We start from the raw sequence: 17,958 nt of genomic DNA on the forward strand, positions 1-17,958 counted from the left end.
TTGTTGTCTTGTTTTCTGATGATATTAGAATCAGAAAAATAAGGAAAAACTCTTTCCTAAGTATTTTGTATATTACCAAAATATTATTTTTATTAATATATACTCGTTAGAATTTCTGCAGTTTTCATATTTTTTGAAATCCTATTTCTTTTAAATTGTCATAACATTTTTTTATAAAGTGTGTATTAAGAAGTTGATTAACTCAAAATTCTGATATACATTTTTAGAAATAAATTTGTAGTGTTTAACTAGAATCATTACCCCTTTTTAAAGATTGACTATACTTAATATTTGATCCCAACGTATTTTTAGTGTCTTTTACATGGGAAAACAGTTAAGTAATTTATGCACAGTACTCTCCTAGTCCTCAATTTTTTTAAATCTATTGCTGTTTTAACCATATAGCTTTAAGAAATAAGAACAAATAACAATTTATTTGTTTTAATCTTTCTAATATTAATATTTATAAATTCAATATTAGGGTCAGGGCTATCAAAAAATGCACCTATCCAAAAAATATTGAATTAAGGGTCAATTTGTTTTGTAGTTTTAAAAAACTATTGACTGGTTGCCCCCTATATAAAGGTAGATTCTGTTAATTAAGGAAAATAAAATTACAAAGTCTTGAGTAAGACTTTTGTTTATTGGAAGGGTGAATCTACTCCGAGTTTCTAGGTTTATGAGCAAAAAGCCAAATGTACATGAATTATTTATTGAAAACCAGAACATTTAAAAAATGTATCAATATATATAACACTAATTGTATTCGTTTAAATTTAGTTAGAATCATAAATATAATTATATTAATCAATTGTAAAAGTTATAATTTACAATCATCCTATTTATGTTATTCCATAAAATAAAGGAAAGAAAAATAAACTCTTTGGGAATCAATTTTTTAGAGCACTTAATAATTTTAAACCAAAGATTATTCATTTGTAATATTATTATCTTGGTAATTTACTTCTCGTATTTCTAGATCTCATCATTTATAACCCAAACACATCTTGTGGTCCACTTCATTTGAAAAAAATGTAATATGTTTTTTTTTGCTATATATATAGTCGTATGTAAAAACCAATAACGAATTTTGAACTCTATAAAAGATCAAAAAACAATATGAGAGTTGAAAGGTTATTGAAAGAATGTAACAGATTCTAGGATCCAAATATGACAGTTGATTTAATAATATTGGATATGGAACATCTTGTTTCATTTATTAATATTAGATCAATATACGCATAGATGTAAATTTGGCTTATTCGTGAATTGATTATCCAAAGTTTTAGTTCATTTTTATAGATTATATTTGTTGTATCTTTTTTAGATGTTTTATAATTACCAAATAAATTTACCCTTTTTAACTATTTGTAATGGAAATATTAAGTTTGATTATAATGCAAAACATTTTTTTAAAGAAATACAATTTTTTTTTGTATAAAAAGTTCATAGGTTAAATAAACTTTATAATTTTTATAAAAATATAACAAAGCCAGTTTTAATACCTTTAAAGGATGTGGTAAATATGTTTCAAAATGAATGTTTTAACCAATGAAGCATTGAAACAGCTTTTAATTTGGCCGTGGGTATTAATAGATATTTTGATTTCTAATATTTTTGGCAGAAATAAATCAAATTTGTTAGTTGAAGTCTTAATTTAGAAAAATAACCTCAGTTTAATTCGAATTGAACGACCATAGCAGACAATTCACTCAAAAAGTTAAAAAACATGTTTATAATATTGTTAATGGAATTGATTTTGAAATTAGGCTACAGTTTTCTTGTTAGTATTTTCAATTGTATTTGCAAGTTGTTAAACTGAAATTAATTTACCTTATCATTCTTACCGTAAAATTAAAAATAAAAAATACGAAACCGGAAAGATAAGTTATTTGTTTGAAGTTTTAAAATTATATGAAAAAATGAATTGTAGAAAATTAACAATTTAAACAAAAAAAAGTTTATTTGAATGATCCAAAATAAATGTTGTGTTAAGTAATTAGTCTATTTTCTGTAAAATATCTGTCATAAGTTGGATTCAATAATTGATATAAATATAAAAGTATTTTTAAATTGGTTAAATCAGCAAAATATATTTCTTTCATTAAATGAATTAAATTTTTAATTTAGGAAGAAAATAAATTGAAAATATAACGATCATATTTGTTAATGCTTCTAATACATATTTTCAATATAATTACAATAATTAACATTAATATTAATTATTATTAAAAACCCATTATTAATTATAGTTGTACTATTATTGTAATGCAGTCATATCATTAGTAAATTAAATATTTTGTATTTAGATACATACAAGTTATCACCAATATGTAACAACCAACACAATTTTTTAATTAATGGATTTTCTCCTGAACTATATACTAAAATATAGTATAGACCATATAACTAAAAAAACCAATATTCAATTTTTGCTGAGTCAAAAAAAAAGAAAAAAGATTATTATTCAATATAATCGCCCTCTGCTTTAACAACGCCCTGGACTCTACTTTTGAAATGGGAGAAGATCTTGATGACAGTCTTCTTTGCAAATTATGTCTGTTGAGGTTGGAGGCCAAATACTAAGCTAATCCGTAAAAAAAGAATTCTCAAAACTAAGTTTAAGGCCTATTCACCTCCAGTCTTTTCCCGTTTCTTTTGCTTAAGAAGTTTGCAATCTCAACATTGTCTTGTGCGGCGCGGATTGCAACAATGACACTCTGAATTTTTTACGATTGTGTAATAAATTTTATGTTGATTGATTCCCATTTTTTTAACTGACGCCAAACTCGTCTGGGTAGTATCAAAATAACAAAACAAAAAAACTGTTCTACCGGCAAGTGTGCTCAAATTTCGTTGTTAAATAAGGACTGCAAGATTTTTTAACTTTTCACTAATAAACTGGGATACTAGGTATATAAACCGAACTGTATCAAAATGCTTCTTTTTTCTTTGAATCTACATTTTATTGTCAGTTGTTTTCGGTATGCTCCTAAAAAAAATTAATTCAGATTTTTGTATTCATTTCTTTATTTATATTAATAATGCCTTGTTTAGTATTTATTTGTATATTTAGGAATTTTTGATTGAAATTTCGTAAATTTAATTTGAAAGTTGTGCTTAGAAGTTATTCCTTTTGATTTCATAAATTTTTCTTTTTTTTAAATGTGAGGACTGAGGCGTACAACGGTAGCTGTTAAATGTTAATATTGTTGCTGCTATTTTATATAATACACACGACCTTATTCAAAACAGAATGCTTCGATTCTCAAAAACTTGCAAAAAGTAATGAGTACTTCATATAAAATTTTATCAAAAATAAAAATTTCATGTTTTTAACATAAGTTTAAAAAATGAAAATAAAATTATAAGACATAATTACTATAATCTTTCAGCTGTTTATCATGAAATTAAATAAGTTTTATTTTTGGCCTTTCTTTTGAACCCGATTAACTAACCACAAGATATAAATAAGATGCACACTTATGTTGTGTGAAACATAAAAACTTACTTCACACTCAAATAGACATAAATGTTTCATAATTTTTTAAGCAAACAGGAGAATCTATTTTTTGTAAATTTGAATAATGTTAATATGATCTTACAGATATTCAAAAAATCAACTTTTAATACAAAATACTTTCATATACCTTATCGGCTTAAAAAGTTAATATAAATATGTCACAAAACGTTACTTTCTGACTCTTTAACGACTTAAGCTTCCCATTGTTATAGTTGCAACCACTTTGCCGATTTATTAAGACATAAAATATTTATAGCTTGCTTCTTATTTTAAAAGTTATAAAAAAATTATGGACATATTGTTCTAGAATATATCAAGAGAGGAGGAAAATAAATAATAGTTACTTATTTAACTAAAAAGTAGATGCTGTGTTCTTCATATTTTTATGTTTCTATGTATGGTACAATATTTTATTCATTTTTAACAATATCTTTTTAATTGATTCTATGGATATCAATGTTCATAACACTATTATGTAAAAGCTATTTGCATAAATGTATAGATAAAATTTATTTTTTATATATATATTTCAATATTTTTTTAGTCAAATAAATACACAGTTAAATATAGATTTTTTTCCGTATCAACCCATATAAATACTTCATGGCAAACCTATGGATTTCAATCCACCCCCAATTTTTTATACGTGTTTACATCTTTGTGTATATGTGTGACGTATCAACATAAAAATCAGATTGGGATAAAGAAAGAGGAAATTGAGAAACAATTCTTTTTTTTAACTAGATATTTTACTTTAAAAGACCACATTATATGATTTTTACAGGCCTTTTCTGGATTTTAATGACTAAGAATCTTATTATGAAAATATCAAAATAAATAAATGTATGTTATCGTTGCTGTTAAAGCCTAATTGAACATAAGACAATTGAATAAATTAGTTTATAAATGATTTTTTTTTAAATGAGCCTTATTTTCGTGAAAATCGTTCCGTTAGATAAAATAATTGGCTCAATTCTACTCTTTCAATTATATTTACAACTTATTTATAGTTGTTGAGTGGAAGTTGCAGTTTTAAATGCAAAAATCTTTCTTTGACTTTAAGTTAAAAACTATAGTTTCCTTGTAGTTTATATTTTTTGACACTTATTGATTAATTATTAGTTATAAATGTTTTTTTTGCGAACAAGTACGCAGCCATTTGTCTGATGGAAGTCTTCCCGTAAATTAAAAAAAATCAACAGAAGGAGGGGCAAATCATTCGTCATTATGACAATGCAAGTGCACACACATTAGCTCAAACAAAAAGTTCTTTGGCATGTCCAAAAGTAAAAATGATGGGTTATCCGCCGTGGTCAGCGTTTTTCATTACAAGAAGAATACACTTTTTTTTTTTTTTTTTGTGAGTTAATTCAATCGGAATCGAAAAAAAGGATAATAAACTTTTGCAAAAGCGTATTAATCTCCAAATAGAATATTTTGAAATCCCCAAGTTCGCTAGTAAACATTTTTTTTTTTCATTATTAGAGCAAAAATATATAAAGCACAACCAACCTCTTTATCAATTATGTTTTAATTGGGAGGTCAAATTTATGTCCCACTACTTTGTTGTGGCAAATAATATGTATTTGCAGTGTTTTTAATGTTAATTAAAAAATGTATCAAAAAAATTAAAGAAAATTGTTTCCAGCACGGAATACCCTACACATTTAAACACGGAGTCTCTTTTTCTCTTCAATTACTTGGAGATAACTCGGATTAATCATACTTCATTTGTACCCAACTAGTATACAACCCTTTACAATAGCTGATTAATTAATTACGGCTTATGAGAAATATTTTTTCTGTAATTTAAATTTAAGTATAAAGATATCCCAATCTTTCCTATGCTATACCCATAATTCAATAAAAAGTCAAGTCCTCCGTTAGAAAAAAGCATATTTATGTAGCTGATATCAAAATAAAAGAAATTTTTTTTATCACATTTTAGATTTGGATAAAAAATTAATATATTTTATAGGTCTTGCAACAACTTAATGTATGTACACTATAGGTAAATGCATAAATAGCCATGCTTGCATGTAAGATTTTTAAAGGTATTTACATTAACATTTTCGAATTCATCAATGACAAAAATCCACCATACATGGATGAAAAAAACGGTGGAAAATATATATTGTGTAATTTTTAAATGGTTTTTGAAAATGAGTAATTGGACACGCTTGTTATATCACCATCATGTTTTTTCACCTTTTTGCAGCTATTTGCATCGTTTTCAATGCTATAAAGTTATAATGTATTAAGAACCGTATTTACTAGTTTCGCAAATTGTACATTTTCAACTCTTTAGAAAAAAAGATTTAACCTGTAATTATAAATAAATATTCAGTAATTGGCGTATGATATATTTTACAAATGTTTACATGCAAGAATTAAAATTAAAAATTCATATCCCATATTAAGCTATAAAATATGATAATGTGTTTATCAGCTTTTAAGTATTGATTGTTTTTAAAAGACATAAATATTTTGCAAATTGGCAACAATTATGTTGTTTAAAATATTTTGGTTTCCAACAAATCCAACTTTTTTTGTATTCATATTGATTATACAACATATCAGCTGGTAATAATTGGTCCTTTTTATGAATGAGAGTTAAAAAAAGTTGTCATTGCTTTGCTATATTATCTGAAGCAAATTTTTTTAAACTCATTTAAGGACATCGCTACGAAAAAGAAATGTGAGTTTTGCGACATTTATTTAGTGGTAAAAATAATTAAGTTTGTTTATTTTCTTTGTGAAAATTGACTTAGTTCACCAAATAAATCATTTAAGAGAGATTATGAAAGAATCAAGACAGCTAAAAATTACATATATTTATGTAAATTTAACTATTTAAAAAAAAATCTTTTGCATTAGTATTGCCACCAATCATATTAAGGGTCATATATGTTCCCTCTTGAGTCCTCAATTTTTTATCAACCAAAACTTTCATAGTTCAATGCTGTAAAAAGTATTTCAAATAAAATATAATTAGATATTAATGGCTCATGCCATCAAGTAACGTTAGCTTGTGAAATTGAGAGCCAAAGTATTTAATAATGTGTTTCCAAAAATATGTCTATTGATCTTTAATTAGGTACATATATAGAGGACGATAGATTTGTCATTTTTCAAGCAAATCTGACGGGTATGTTGCCATTTGGGGATCATTTGTAAAAAAAAAAAATATTTGCATTACAACAAAAATGGTTATAAAAAGTATTATAAAATTTCAATATCATATTATTTTTTAAGTCCTTATTTAACTTGTTGAAATTTAACACAGTTTTGTTTCAATATAAATTTATTCGACATATCTAAAGTGTCTTTAATCGATAATATATATAATATGCATTGCTCTCAATAATGAACTCCCTGCAAGGCTGGAAAGTCATACAAACTTTACTATATATAGTCTTTTGAACTTTCTTCATCCTTTGTTTACAGATTACTTCAAGTTTTCTTTATTACGATTGTGTATTTTGCATCTCTGGACTATATTTGTCACAATATAGAGAAGTACAAAGGGTTCAAATCTTGGCTCTGTTAACAACATTGTTCTTTTCATCAAGTATACGTAATTTTTCTATTAAAAAAATTACCAAAATACCCAAGTAGACTCTCGAAACATTAATGATTTTATAGATCAATGGGAGACACTTTTTATGTAATATCACCAAAGAGTCAACCACTCTTAATCAACATTCTTTATCAAACCATATTGGGACATTTTACACTGCTACAACAACTAGTATATTGAATTATGTATGATATTTCGTTCTGTATATTTAGTAATTTGATTTGGGCTATCCGTGACCCGAATGATTGCCGATTAACCTTCCTTTTTTGTTTTATATGAGCTACAAATATGCTTAAGATAATTTTTAAAGTTACATACACTGGCTCTGTTTTTAATCAAGTAACAATGCCATATAAGATCGTTAAAAGGGGATTGAAAAGGTATTAGAAACTAATTAAAACACCTGATATACGACAGTTATTGTTTATTTAAGACCAATTTATTCAAGACTAAGACTTTGTGAGACATAAATAAAGATATGATCAAAATTAGAGGATGTAAAGATAATTTTCAATTTTCTTTATGAATTGAGAATCTGAAAACTGTTGTTGTGTATACTATGCGTTAATATATTTTTTTATAAGAGAACAAGCGATTAGTGAATAGAATGACAAAAAAAAAAATGTTTTTTTGCATACCCTCTGTCATTTATTGCTTTCAACTATGCAGATGATCATGTTATGTATGTATATTTAAATATCTTAGACAGTCTCGTCTTTGTATTGTAGAAGCATTTTTTATTATAGTTATATTAAAACCTAGGTTTTTTATATAACTCTTTTCTTTTTTTATCTATCTTTTTCTCTCTTCTTCTTAAATTTGACAATTTTTTAACATTTACAACAATAAAAAATATAAATAAGTGCATTTTGATAAGAATTGTGAAGAAACTAGAGCTGGAAATATATTTTTATTATATTATATTTTAATGTTATTATTATATAGAAACTATATATTTCATTAAATATAAAAGAAAAAATATGACTTTCTGATCCAAAAATATAAAATTTTGACATTTAAGTTATTTTAAAGGGCTATCAATCTTATTATATTTATGTATTATGTGTATTTATGTTGTCAATTGTACAGTGTACCTTTTTTTATTTTCTCAAACTGTTATCTTTATACTTGAAGAGAGAACAGTAACTACATATGTGTGAGTGTAATCATGAAAAACAGAGAGTATCACTAATATTTCTTTGGTAGGTTTCTTCTACATTATAAAAGAAATATATATTATAAAATCAAATTTTGTGATTAAAAATCCTCTTAGCTAAGTGATATATTTCAAGATGATATTCCTAATATATATATAAATTATTACCATAAAATTAATTGAATAAATATATGAAACATAAAATTAAACATAATTGTAATAAATACATAACTATTCATTAACTAGACCCACATTAATATAATATAATATCCAATGATCACTAATCAGGGATGATTCTTCCTTTTTCTAATTATTCTTTTCTCATCAGGTGGCAACAGGAATACCTCAAATTAAGAGTATCATATTACTTCAATAGGGATACCTCAAAATAATTTTAATAATAATAATAACTTGCATAATAATGACGCATCAAGAGGTTTGGTCATCGATTTTTTGAGATCATCAAGAACTGTCAATCTTTTCGCCGCTGTGTTGAGGCTATTATACTTTGTAAAAAAGGACATATTGAATAAAAAATATGGCTAAATAAAGTGTTGATCTTATCTAATGGTACACATTAATTTTTATTTTCAATTTTTCAAGAGTAAAACTTAAACGAGAGGTTTTGTGAGGATATTTATTCAAGAAAATCATATGAAAACTATGATCGACACTCTCTGGATATTCAATTGTGACGTAGCGGCTATTCTGCTCATTCATATTGGCATCAAAGGTTAAAATTTTGACTTTGGGAAAATTTAGAATTTCTTTTGCTCTTTTCAACTGTCTCAGCTGACTCTGCTCAGATATAAGATGTCCTGTTGTCCGCCTCTGTGATTTTGAACCAATATCATTCCAGATTGAAAGTAATAACACGAATATCACTAGATAAGATCAACCCTACATAATATTTAAATACAAAACAAATTGGTTTAGAGTTTTCTTTTTTTTATTCCATAAAAGTACTCTTTTTTCGTAATTTAGTTATACCACTTCAAGTTTTGTGTCCTCACTCTGTAGAAATTTCCTTAATCTAGCTACATGATCGAAAAATGGTGTCCAGTCCAAATTAAAAATGAACTATGAAATGCAAAACCAATTGAGCACTTTTGGGCAATGATTTTTCCCTCCATATGACTTCCTCGATTTTCCAATGTATGGCATGGTCGAGGGAGTGACCAATGCAGCTTTCAGGTCTATCAAAGACTACCTGCTGGCAGATGAATGATATTAAAATAAGTTTTGCGTACTAGCTGCAAGTCAATGATGAGGCGTCTTCGTCAAGATGTTCAGAACAAGTAAAGATGTAAAAAGAATAAGTATGAAGACACTAGCAAGAACATGCTATCTTAAAGATAGCCAATGAAAAATAGCTTATTTACGTTAAAATTTTAAAATAAACCATTTGCTATAAACTATAATTATATAATAGGTAAATTTCTATTGTAAAACTTCGTTGTATACAACATTTTTTGTTGCTTCTGTCCATTTGATCTAAATATAATCAAACTTGCATTCTCTTTTGACACTCTTGAAAATGCAACATATAGTTGACGATGTGAAAATACTGATTTGGGTAAATATAAATCAATTTTTCAAATGTTTGCCTCTGCGATTTTTTTTTTGTAGTTTCCATTTTTAATTTGCCCTGCTCCGTCTTCAACCATAAACATAATGAAGATTGAAGATACATACTAAGATTAACTCGTTGATCCTCTTCCTAATTCCCTTTTTTAATTCATATTTAATATACGTTCTTCCTTTTTCTGTTACTAAGTGAGACATACATCCCACACATATAAATTATTTTAGTTATACAGGATATTCCTATACAAACTATAATCTATTAAATAATGTATTTTGTATGACTCTGTTTTTGGACTACCCTATATATTCCCTTATGTTTACATTTGAAGTGTTTTAATTTACCAATCCATTAACTGGGTAGCTTATTTCACCATTATATACAATATATTAAATAACTTTTTCATTAAACAAGCTCTTAACAAAATTTAATAAAGATTATTTTATTTTTTCAGGTCAATATGAACATTTTCGAAACCATGAATCTGTTTTTAAGGACTATCGCCCTTACTTTGAAGGCTCAGGAAATAATTTAACATCAATTTCTGGTCAAACAGTTACCCTTACATGTGATGTACGAAACCTTGGAGATAGATATGTAAGTTCTGCAAAGATTTTTAAAAACACTTATTTGTTATTCTCTTTTTGTTGATTTTATTTTAAACCCTCATATCCCTTCACTCAATACGTCAACACGTTTGAAAAAATAAATCCTTCTTCAATAATAAATTAGTACTGTTTTTATTTCATTATATACAATGTATATTGAAAACATTATTGCATATTTAAGCATTTAAAGCAAGAAGGATGTTGAGGGTGTATTCTTTAACAATGAATAGATTTCGTTTTGACTCTTTAAATGCAATTGTAAATAAATTAAATAATTAACAATTTTTGTCTAATAGCCAATAAGATTAATCAGTCGATATAATTGTCCTACCAAAAAATCGGTCGAGCTTTACTATCAACAAGGACCGAACGTATTGACTTTTTGTGGCGAGTAATTATAATATTGGATAATTAAATAATTATTGGAGGAGAAAAAAACCCAGTTACATTTTAATCGGTGAATTAGGTCTACAAAATAATCCTTGATATTTTAATGAAATGATCTCAAAAAAGTTCAATTATGGCCACTGTACTACTAAGGTTTTGATCTTTCCTAGTAGTTTCCTTATTTGTTTTAATGAGGTTTCATTGTGCATTGAACACAAATATGTTTTATTTTATTGATGACCGATTTAGAAAAAAGAAGAAAACACTGAGTTGATAAAGAAACCTGTGGGTGTAATCCCCCGAAGACAAAACCCTTCTACGACAAAATAAAATAAATAAATATATTGATATACCCTATGTTATATTCCACAATCAAGCCAAATACGTAATATTGTCTCCAGATTTGTTTAGTTTTTTCTTATAATTATTACTTAATTTCGGGAAGTACATAATTAATTATGAGTAAACTTCTTACAAGAATACCCCACCATCGCTGCCATCTTTAAAGCTATAAAGATATAGTTTCAATAATATATTTCTTAAAAAATCATATAACTTGAAATTGATGAATGGTTTGCTTTTTAGTTAAATCTTAAAATAGTAATTAAAAAATTGAAAGGAAAGTAAGCCATTTATAATCGAAATTTGATTTTTTTTACAAGCCTCCCGTTAAGAGGGCTCAGAATTCATCCCAGTTTGTTTATACTCTACATGAGCTTAAAAGTGATCGAATGGTTATACTGAAAGAGTCACATACCTTAGTGGAGTTGGTTTTTTTTTATCTTAGTAGTTTTTGTCCATCAAGTTATAATGAAAATCAAAGTATTCGAAACTGAGTTTGAATCTTAAGCATTGAGTTAAGTCAATTAGTAAGGGTATAATACAATGAAATAAATTTTGGTAGCCATGTTAAGTTATTAACAGTTATGTAAATTGTGTGATTTTTTTAGATGGCCCGTTTTTTGGAATTGGTAATCTAAAGAATGAATTTTCTCTTCCTTAACAGTCGTCATTATTATTTATGTCCTGAGTAGTGAGCTTTAAAAAAATCAATTATATTCAAAACCTGATGAAACATTCGTGGTTCTATGCTCATAAAAGATGGAGAGTATCCTTGAGGATTTGTTGGGGAGTTATAATTGTAAGACCTTGTTAGACTCCAAGTAGAATTGGGGATTGACAACAAACTACTTATTTACAATTTCCTTGTTAATTGGCTTCTCCCCATCCTCTCTTATCACAGCTGATGGTAGCTGATCTCCTTCAAAATATTCTTCAAATTATCACGGTTACCATGTTGATTTTCAAATAGCCAATATAAATACGATTTTATCACTAGTTATTTACATCTCAGCCGCATCACTATGCTTTATCATTCCTTCTTTTCGATATATGTACATATTTAATTTATTTTAAGACCGCAACTGTATCATAAAGTTATGTAGTACATAAAATTAAATACAGATCAGTGATAAATATGTACATACAATTGATAATATTTCAATATCTAAAAAGTATAATGAAATGAAGCTGACCTAGAATTTGATGGCTTCTTCAAAGAAGTATAGAAGGGTACTTTTTTCTTTACAAAAATTATTATTTCGAGATTTGATCACTAGAAACCAAGTTGAGTGGAGTTTTAGAAAAAATATTATGAAAGGGTTATTTTCGGAAAGTTGTTAATTTTAGTAAAGTCAATTTTTTTAGATCTACTAATTCTGGAATCTAACACTCTCTCTTGGTCATTATTTACAGCTCAACAAAAACCTATTTGAACTCAACCAATCAACTACACACTGGGCTACACTTTGAAAAACATTCATGACTAATTGATCAGCGTAACTGACATTGCATAATCTATATATACTAAAATGAATGTGTAAGATCTAATCTTATTCTTTATGCATAGCGATTTAAATATAATAAAAAGACGCGGAATTTGCATGTCATTCTGCACTTTAAAAAAAATACAAAATGGTGATAAATGTTGTTGCATTTGATAAAAATTTTACTTGTCAAAAACATAGTATTGAATAATGAATAAGAACAACATATTAAAATCCCTCAAAAGGTTTTCAAATAAATGGCCATTGTTAAGGTTTAATGTGTTTTTTTTTGTTTTGTTTAAAAGAAATGTTAAAAAAATTTATTATTCATTTCGTAATTTCTTTCCCACAGTGGCGAAAGTAGAGCCTATAGTGGTCGACTTTTGGCTAGTACAAATATAAAATCAACCTATTATTGTTCCTGAAAGTAATAAATATAAGGTAAGAATATTCAGATTTAAAAAAGAACTGAAAAGTTTTAAAAAAACGAGTATATACACAGTTGTTCAAAAGTATTAAAACTCTCATTTTACATCGTAATTATTTTGGCGCCAAATAAATCAATCGTGAATCTGATTAGCTGACATTAAAATGATATTCAATCCTCATCAAAAGGTATAATTAGGGTCAAACAAATTTACACTCCCCAAGTCAAATTGGTCTACTTAAGAAATGAGTCGACGTCTTTCTTAATCAAGGAAAACGCCAATTTCAATTTATGGATTGTTTTCCTGAGAAATAATCTTAAGTTCGATAAAAAATATAATTAAAAAGCTCTGCAAGATCGGAAGTGTCAATGTTAAGCTAAGGTCCAGTCGCCCCAGAACTCCACGAAACCGGAAGAACATCGAGATACTTCGACTAAAGATTTATAGGAATCTGAAAAGATTGATGTCTAAAACAGGTGATGAAATAGTCATTTCAACGTCGTCATCGTGTATAATTGTCTGTGAGGATTCGAAGATGATACCCTAAAAGTTACACTACGTTCATAAAATCAATGTCATTAAGAGAGAGAAGAGAATCGAACACTGTCGAGAATTGAAACAAATTTCAAGGACGAAAATTGTTTTCAGCGATGAAAAAAAGTGGAATTTGAACCGAATATTCAATAGACGATCAGGTTTAGTCCAGGTTCGATGTATTGTGCTTAGGAAATAAAACTATACCTGTTCTTGCCACAAACCGATCTCTATTTGTCTGGGCCGTAGTTTACACAGACAAACTCCCTTTAGTTTTTTTGCCTGAAGGTCTCTGAATGAACCAGGATGATAAAATCTTGAGAATTTTAGAACTTGTGGTGCCTCCATGGTTTGAAAGTAACCCCTTGTTTAATTTTCCAGCATGAAAGGCCTCCCATACACACCGGACACTGAACTGAAGAATGGTTGGAATAAATCAATGTGGCCACCTTCAAATACAGATGCCAATTTCTTCGATTATTTTTTATAGGCGTATCTAGAGTCGAAGGTGAAAGTCCGGTTTTATCAAAGTTTGGATACTCTACGAAATGCCATTGAAGCTGCATGAGACAAACTACTCGAAAAAATGATCCGTACAGTATGCAACTCATTTCAACGTCAATTATCATCAATAGTTTTGAATAATGGCTGATATATAGGATAAGTCATAAAAAAATTATTACTATTAACAGACTTTTATTAAAACTAAATTTAGATTTTTTGATTGATAAATTAATTATTGCGTGAATAGTAATGTTTAAAACCTTTAAACAACTCTTTATATGGATCATTCTAAGAAAAAATTTCACAAGGAATCAGATATTACTTTAATTTAGTAACTGATAACTTTTCTATCATGTATTATACTAGCGTATAAGGGCTTTGGTTTGTGATATATCGGTAATCAAATATTCATCAAAATCTCATTTCTTCATTTTTATGGACACAGAACTCAAAGTTGGATTGAGTTACAGATCCATAAATTCACTACTTCATTGGTATACTGTAAATAATACCACATTTCAAATTTTAATTAGTCTGTACATTTGATGATTCAATTTTGATTTCAAACCTTGTCGAAAATTGTGTTCAGTTATTTTAGAATTGACGTGTGCTTGCTATTAATAAGTGATGAGATAATTGCGCATTTAAAAAAACCAAAAAATAAGCATTGTATTTCCTTACATTTTGATAAATGTTTTGGAGGAAAGCAGGTTAGAGACATTTCATTAGATCAGCTGTAGGTAATTGTCACAAAGGAGGAAGATGACAAGGAGATTGGCAAAAATTACTTTGATATCGATCCTTAGTTTTAATTTGAGCAAAACAAAGGCCTACAATAATAACTCTGTAACAAAACCTTAGGTTACTTTCCATCTTTTATCAGCACATACAAATCTTCAATACGGATCGTATACATCAATGATAGATTGGATACGGTAGGAAAATTAGTAACTCCACAGTAACCAAATTATACAGACAACGGATTAATTAGGAAAAGAAAACCCATTCTTAAGTTTGTCGACTCTAGAAACCGAGGATGCTAAAAAATACACCAAATGTTCATCCTTAGTCATGATGAAAGTACATACCAAACTAGACCATGTAAAATACTTGTTCGATTGAACTTTTCTCATATATTTTGTCTTGATAAGGTGTTAAGCAATATACAAAATATGATTTATGGAATTAATATTTAACGAAATTTTGAATATTGCTTAACATATGTATATGTATGCGACTTTAAAAAAATAAATATGATAAACTTATTTCAGTTTTATTTTACTGAAACCTTACATACACCCCTAGGGATCCCTGCACCCAAGGTTAGAAAGTTGTGACTTATTTACTTATAGAGTATGTGTTCATTCTTCCTTCTTCATTTTTTTCAAAAATAACTAAAAGTTATTTTTCTACAAGTAAAGTAGTTATGAAATGATAGAGACAATTGAATTAATAGAATAGTGTAATGCTTTTATGAAGGACTTAAATGAGCTTACATGATTTATTATTTGGATAACATAAAAGTAAATAGACTTTTAGTACCTACATAATTGTTTTTATCCATCTATCTTTTTTATTGAATAACTATTTTACGCTAAAAGTTTACACTTAGTTGGTCAAAAAAAAATTTGATATCTGTGTATTAAAAAACATGCTCCTTTAGCATAAAAATAATTGAAACATTGAAGCCTCATTTCTTTTCAAAACAAAATTCCTAAAATATGGTGAATTTTTATCATTCAAATTGAACTTTGAAAACTGATTACATTAGTTTAGTTGGTTAAATATTGTTTACTGCTGGCCATAAATACATCAAATAAAATTGTACAATTATAAGGCCACGAACACAACCAAACAACGGGGTATTTGTGCTACTACAGCAGATTCTAAAACATAGTTTACATTAAAAAAAAAATCAATTATTTATATATTTTTTTTTTTTTCATTTCATAAATTTTAAAATACGAATGTCTTTGGTTTTCCTCATTCATTGCTTGATGTCTCTCGTAAGATAGGGTGGGGCATTTATTGATGAGATGGTCTGCACTTTGCAATTCTTCCATACAGACATTTCACGTTCAGCTTATGTCTTTACACTTCCTTTAGGTGGGCTAGAAAAGGGCCATGTCTAATGTAGGCTTGTACAATGAGTCTCAATTTTCTCTTCCGAGTTTGATACACTTCGACTTCGGCTTATAAGGCATAGTATGTGTATGTTTCATACTTTGGTCTTTTTTATATCAGTCAACCCGATATTGATAGAAAAAGTCATGAATTACCTTCTTTACGTAGCATGGAGGCGTCCCAAAAAATGATTACATATTGGTAGTGGGGTATCTTTTTGTTACCTTCTGTTATCTTTATCAAATCAACCATAAATGATCTTAGGGGATAAATAGATTTGATTATTTTAGGTGGAATAATGATTCTACTATATCTTTCTCACATTTCTGAAGGGATATATTTTGGTTGGGAAAATATATTATTTATTATCTCTACTGATTGTCTTGAAGCAAAAATGAAGAAAAAATAAACATTTCCTGCAAAGAAATTGCAAATACAATATTAAATAACAATATTAATAATAAAGTTAACACATTTTTTATCTATTGCATTTTTGACAAAACATTAATATAAACAATCAAGAACAAGTTCAAATTTATTAAGGAATTTAGGCATGTCTTCAATCGAGAGTTTACCTATTCATGGTGGATCATGAGCACTTGAAAATTCGTTCCTAATACTTATTCGAGAATGAATTACAAAGGATCTTCATATTTCAAAATTGACAGTATCATTTCTAGAGGGAACCTCAAGAATCCTGGTTTTTGTAGAAAATATCCTCGTCTTTGATGGTCAAAATTAGTTTTATTAACCGCAAATAATGATAAAAATAAAAAGGGTTAAGAATGTAAATGTAAATACTTGAACCTTTTAAGAAAATTTATGAATATGAAAAAAATACTTCTATGATGTAAATTCAGAAAATATGCGACAGTTCAAAATAGAGTATATATACTCACCACCCTTTTAGAGCCGAAGCTTTAACATTATAACGTGGTTATTCCACTAAAGTGCTGAGACGCAAAGCAAAGAAAATTGAGGTGTGTTAACTCTCTTATCAGTAATTTCAAACATTCCATAATTTTACATCAAAATTTTTTAATCAAATTAAATTGATAATTTGTTTTTTTGTTTTTATTTATTTATAGTAAGACTTTACATCCATCAAGACTTTTAAAAAAAAGTGATCAAAAATAAAATTCAAGTATAATACTTTTATTTTTATTATTAAATTTGAAAGAACTAATTAAACCCTCTCACATCCCAAACGTGGTCAACCACTACTTTACACAGTGTGCATAAATCTATGTATAAAATGATAAGTAGGGCTCATTTTTGAATACGTTTGTACATCCTTACATATACTTTTGGATATACATCGAGAATGAATACAAGCTTTGTATTCATTCTCCCCTAAATACTTTTAGTATGACGATGTGAAAGACTATTTTAATGAAGGACGAGAACTTGAGATAAAGCTCACAAAAATAAAAAATGGTTCACCAAGTACAAAAATAAACACAATTTTTTTACTATGTTTATTAAACCCATTCAAAATACATTGAAAGAAAAAAGAAAAACAGTATTTCAGGTTATATCATAGAGATACAATAACATAAATAAATGATGTGAAGAAGAAGTTGATACTCTCACAGTTGACCAAAAAATTCAAAGTGTAATAGAAATAAACGGATATGTTAGCAACATATAAAGCGCTACAAACATTTGTATATTCAATCCTCACTGTATTTTACATTTGACTC

The 17,958-nt window shown here is 27.4% G+C and overlaps 1 protein-coding gene across 1 annotated transcript in view; it reads left to right on the forward strand.

Moving 5' to 3' along the window:
• Positions 1-17,958, forward strand: part of LOC121129889 (zwei Ig domain protein zig-8) — a 137,292-nt gene that overhangs the window by 82,801 nt on the left and 36,533 nt on the right. The window contains exon 3 of the mRNA XM_040725590.2: positions 10,299-10,441. Within this exon, the coding sequence (XP_040581524.1) occupies positions 10,299-10,441 (143 nt within the window). The remainder of the gene's footprint in view (positions 1-10,298; positions 10,442-17,958) is intronic.

The sequence above is a fragment of the Lepeophtheirus salmonis genome, chromosome 14 (assembly GCF_016086655.4).
Source record: "Lepeophtheirus salmonis chromosome 14, UVic_Lsal_1.4, whole genome shotgun sequence".
Taxonomy (NCBI): domain Eukaryota; kingdom Metazoa; phylum Arthropoda; class Copepoda; order Siphonostomatoida; family Caligidae; genus Lepeophtheirus; species Lepeophtheirus salmonis.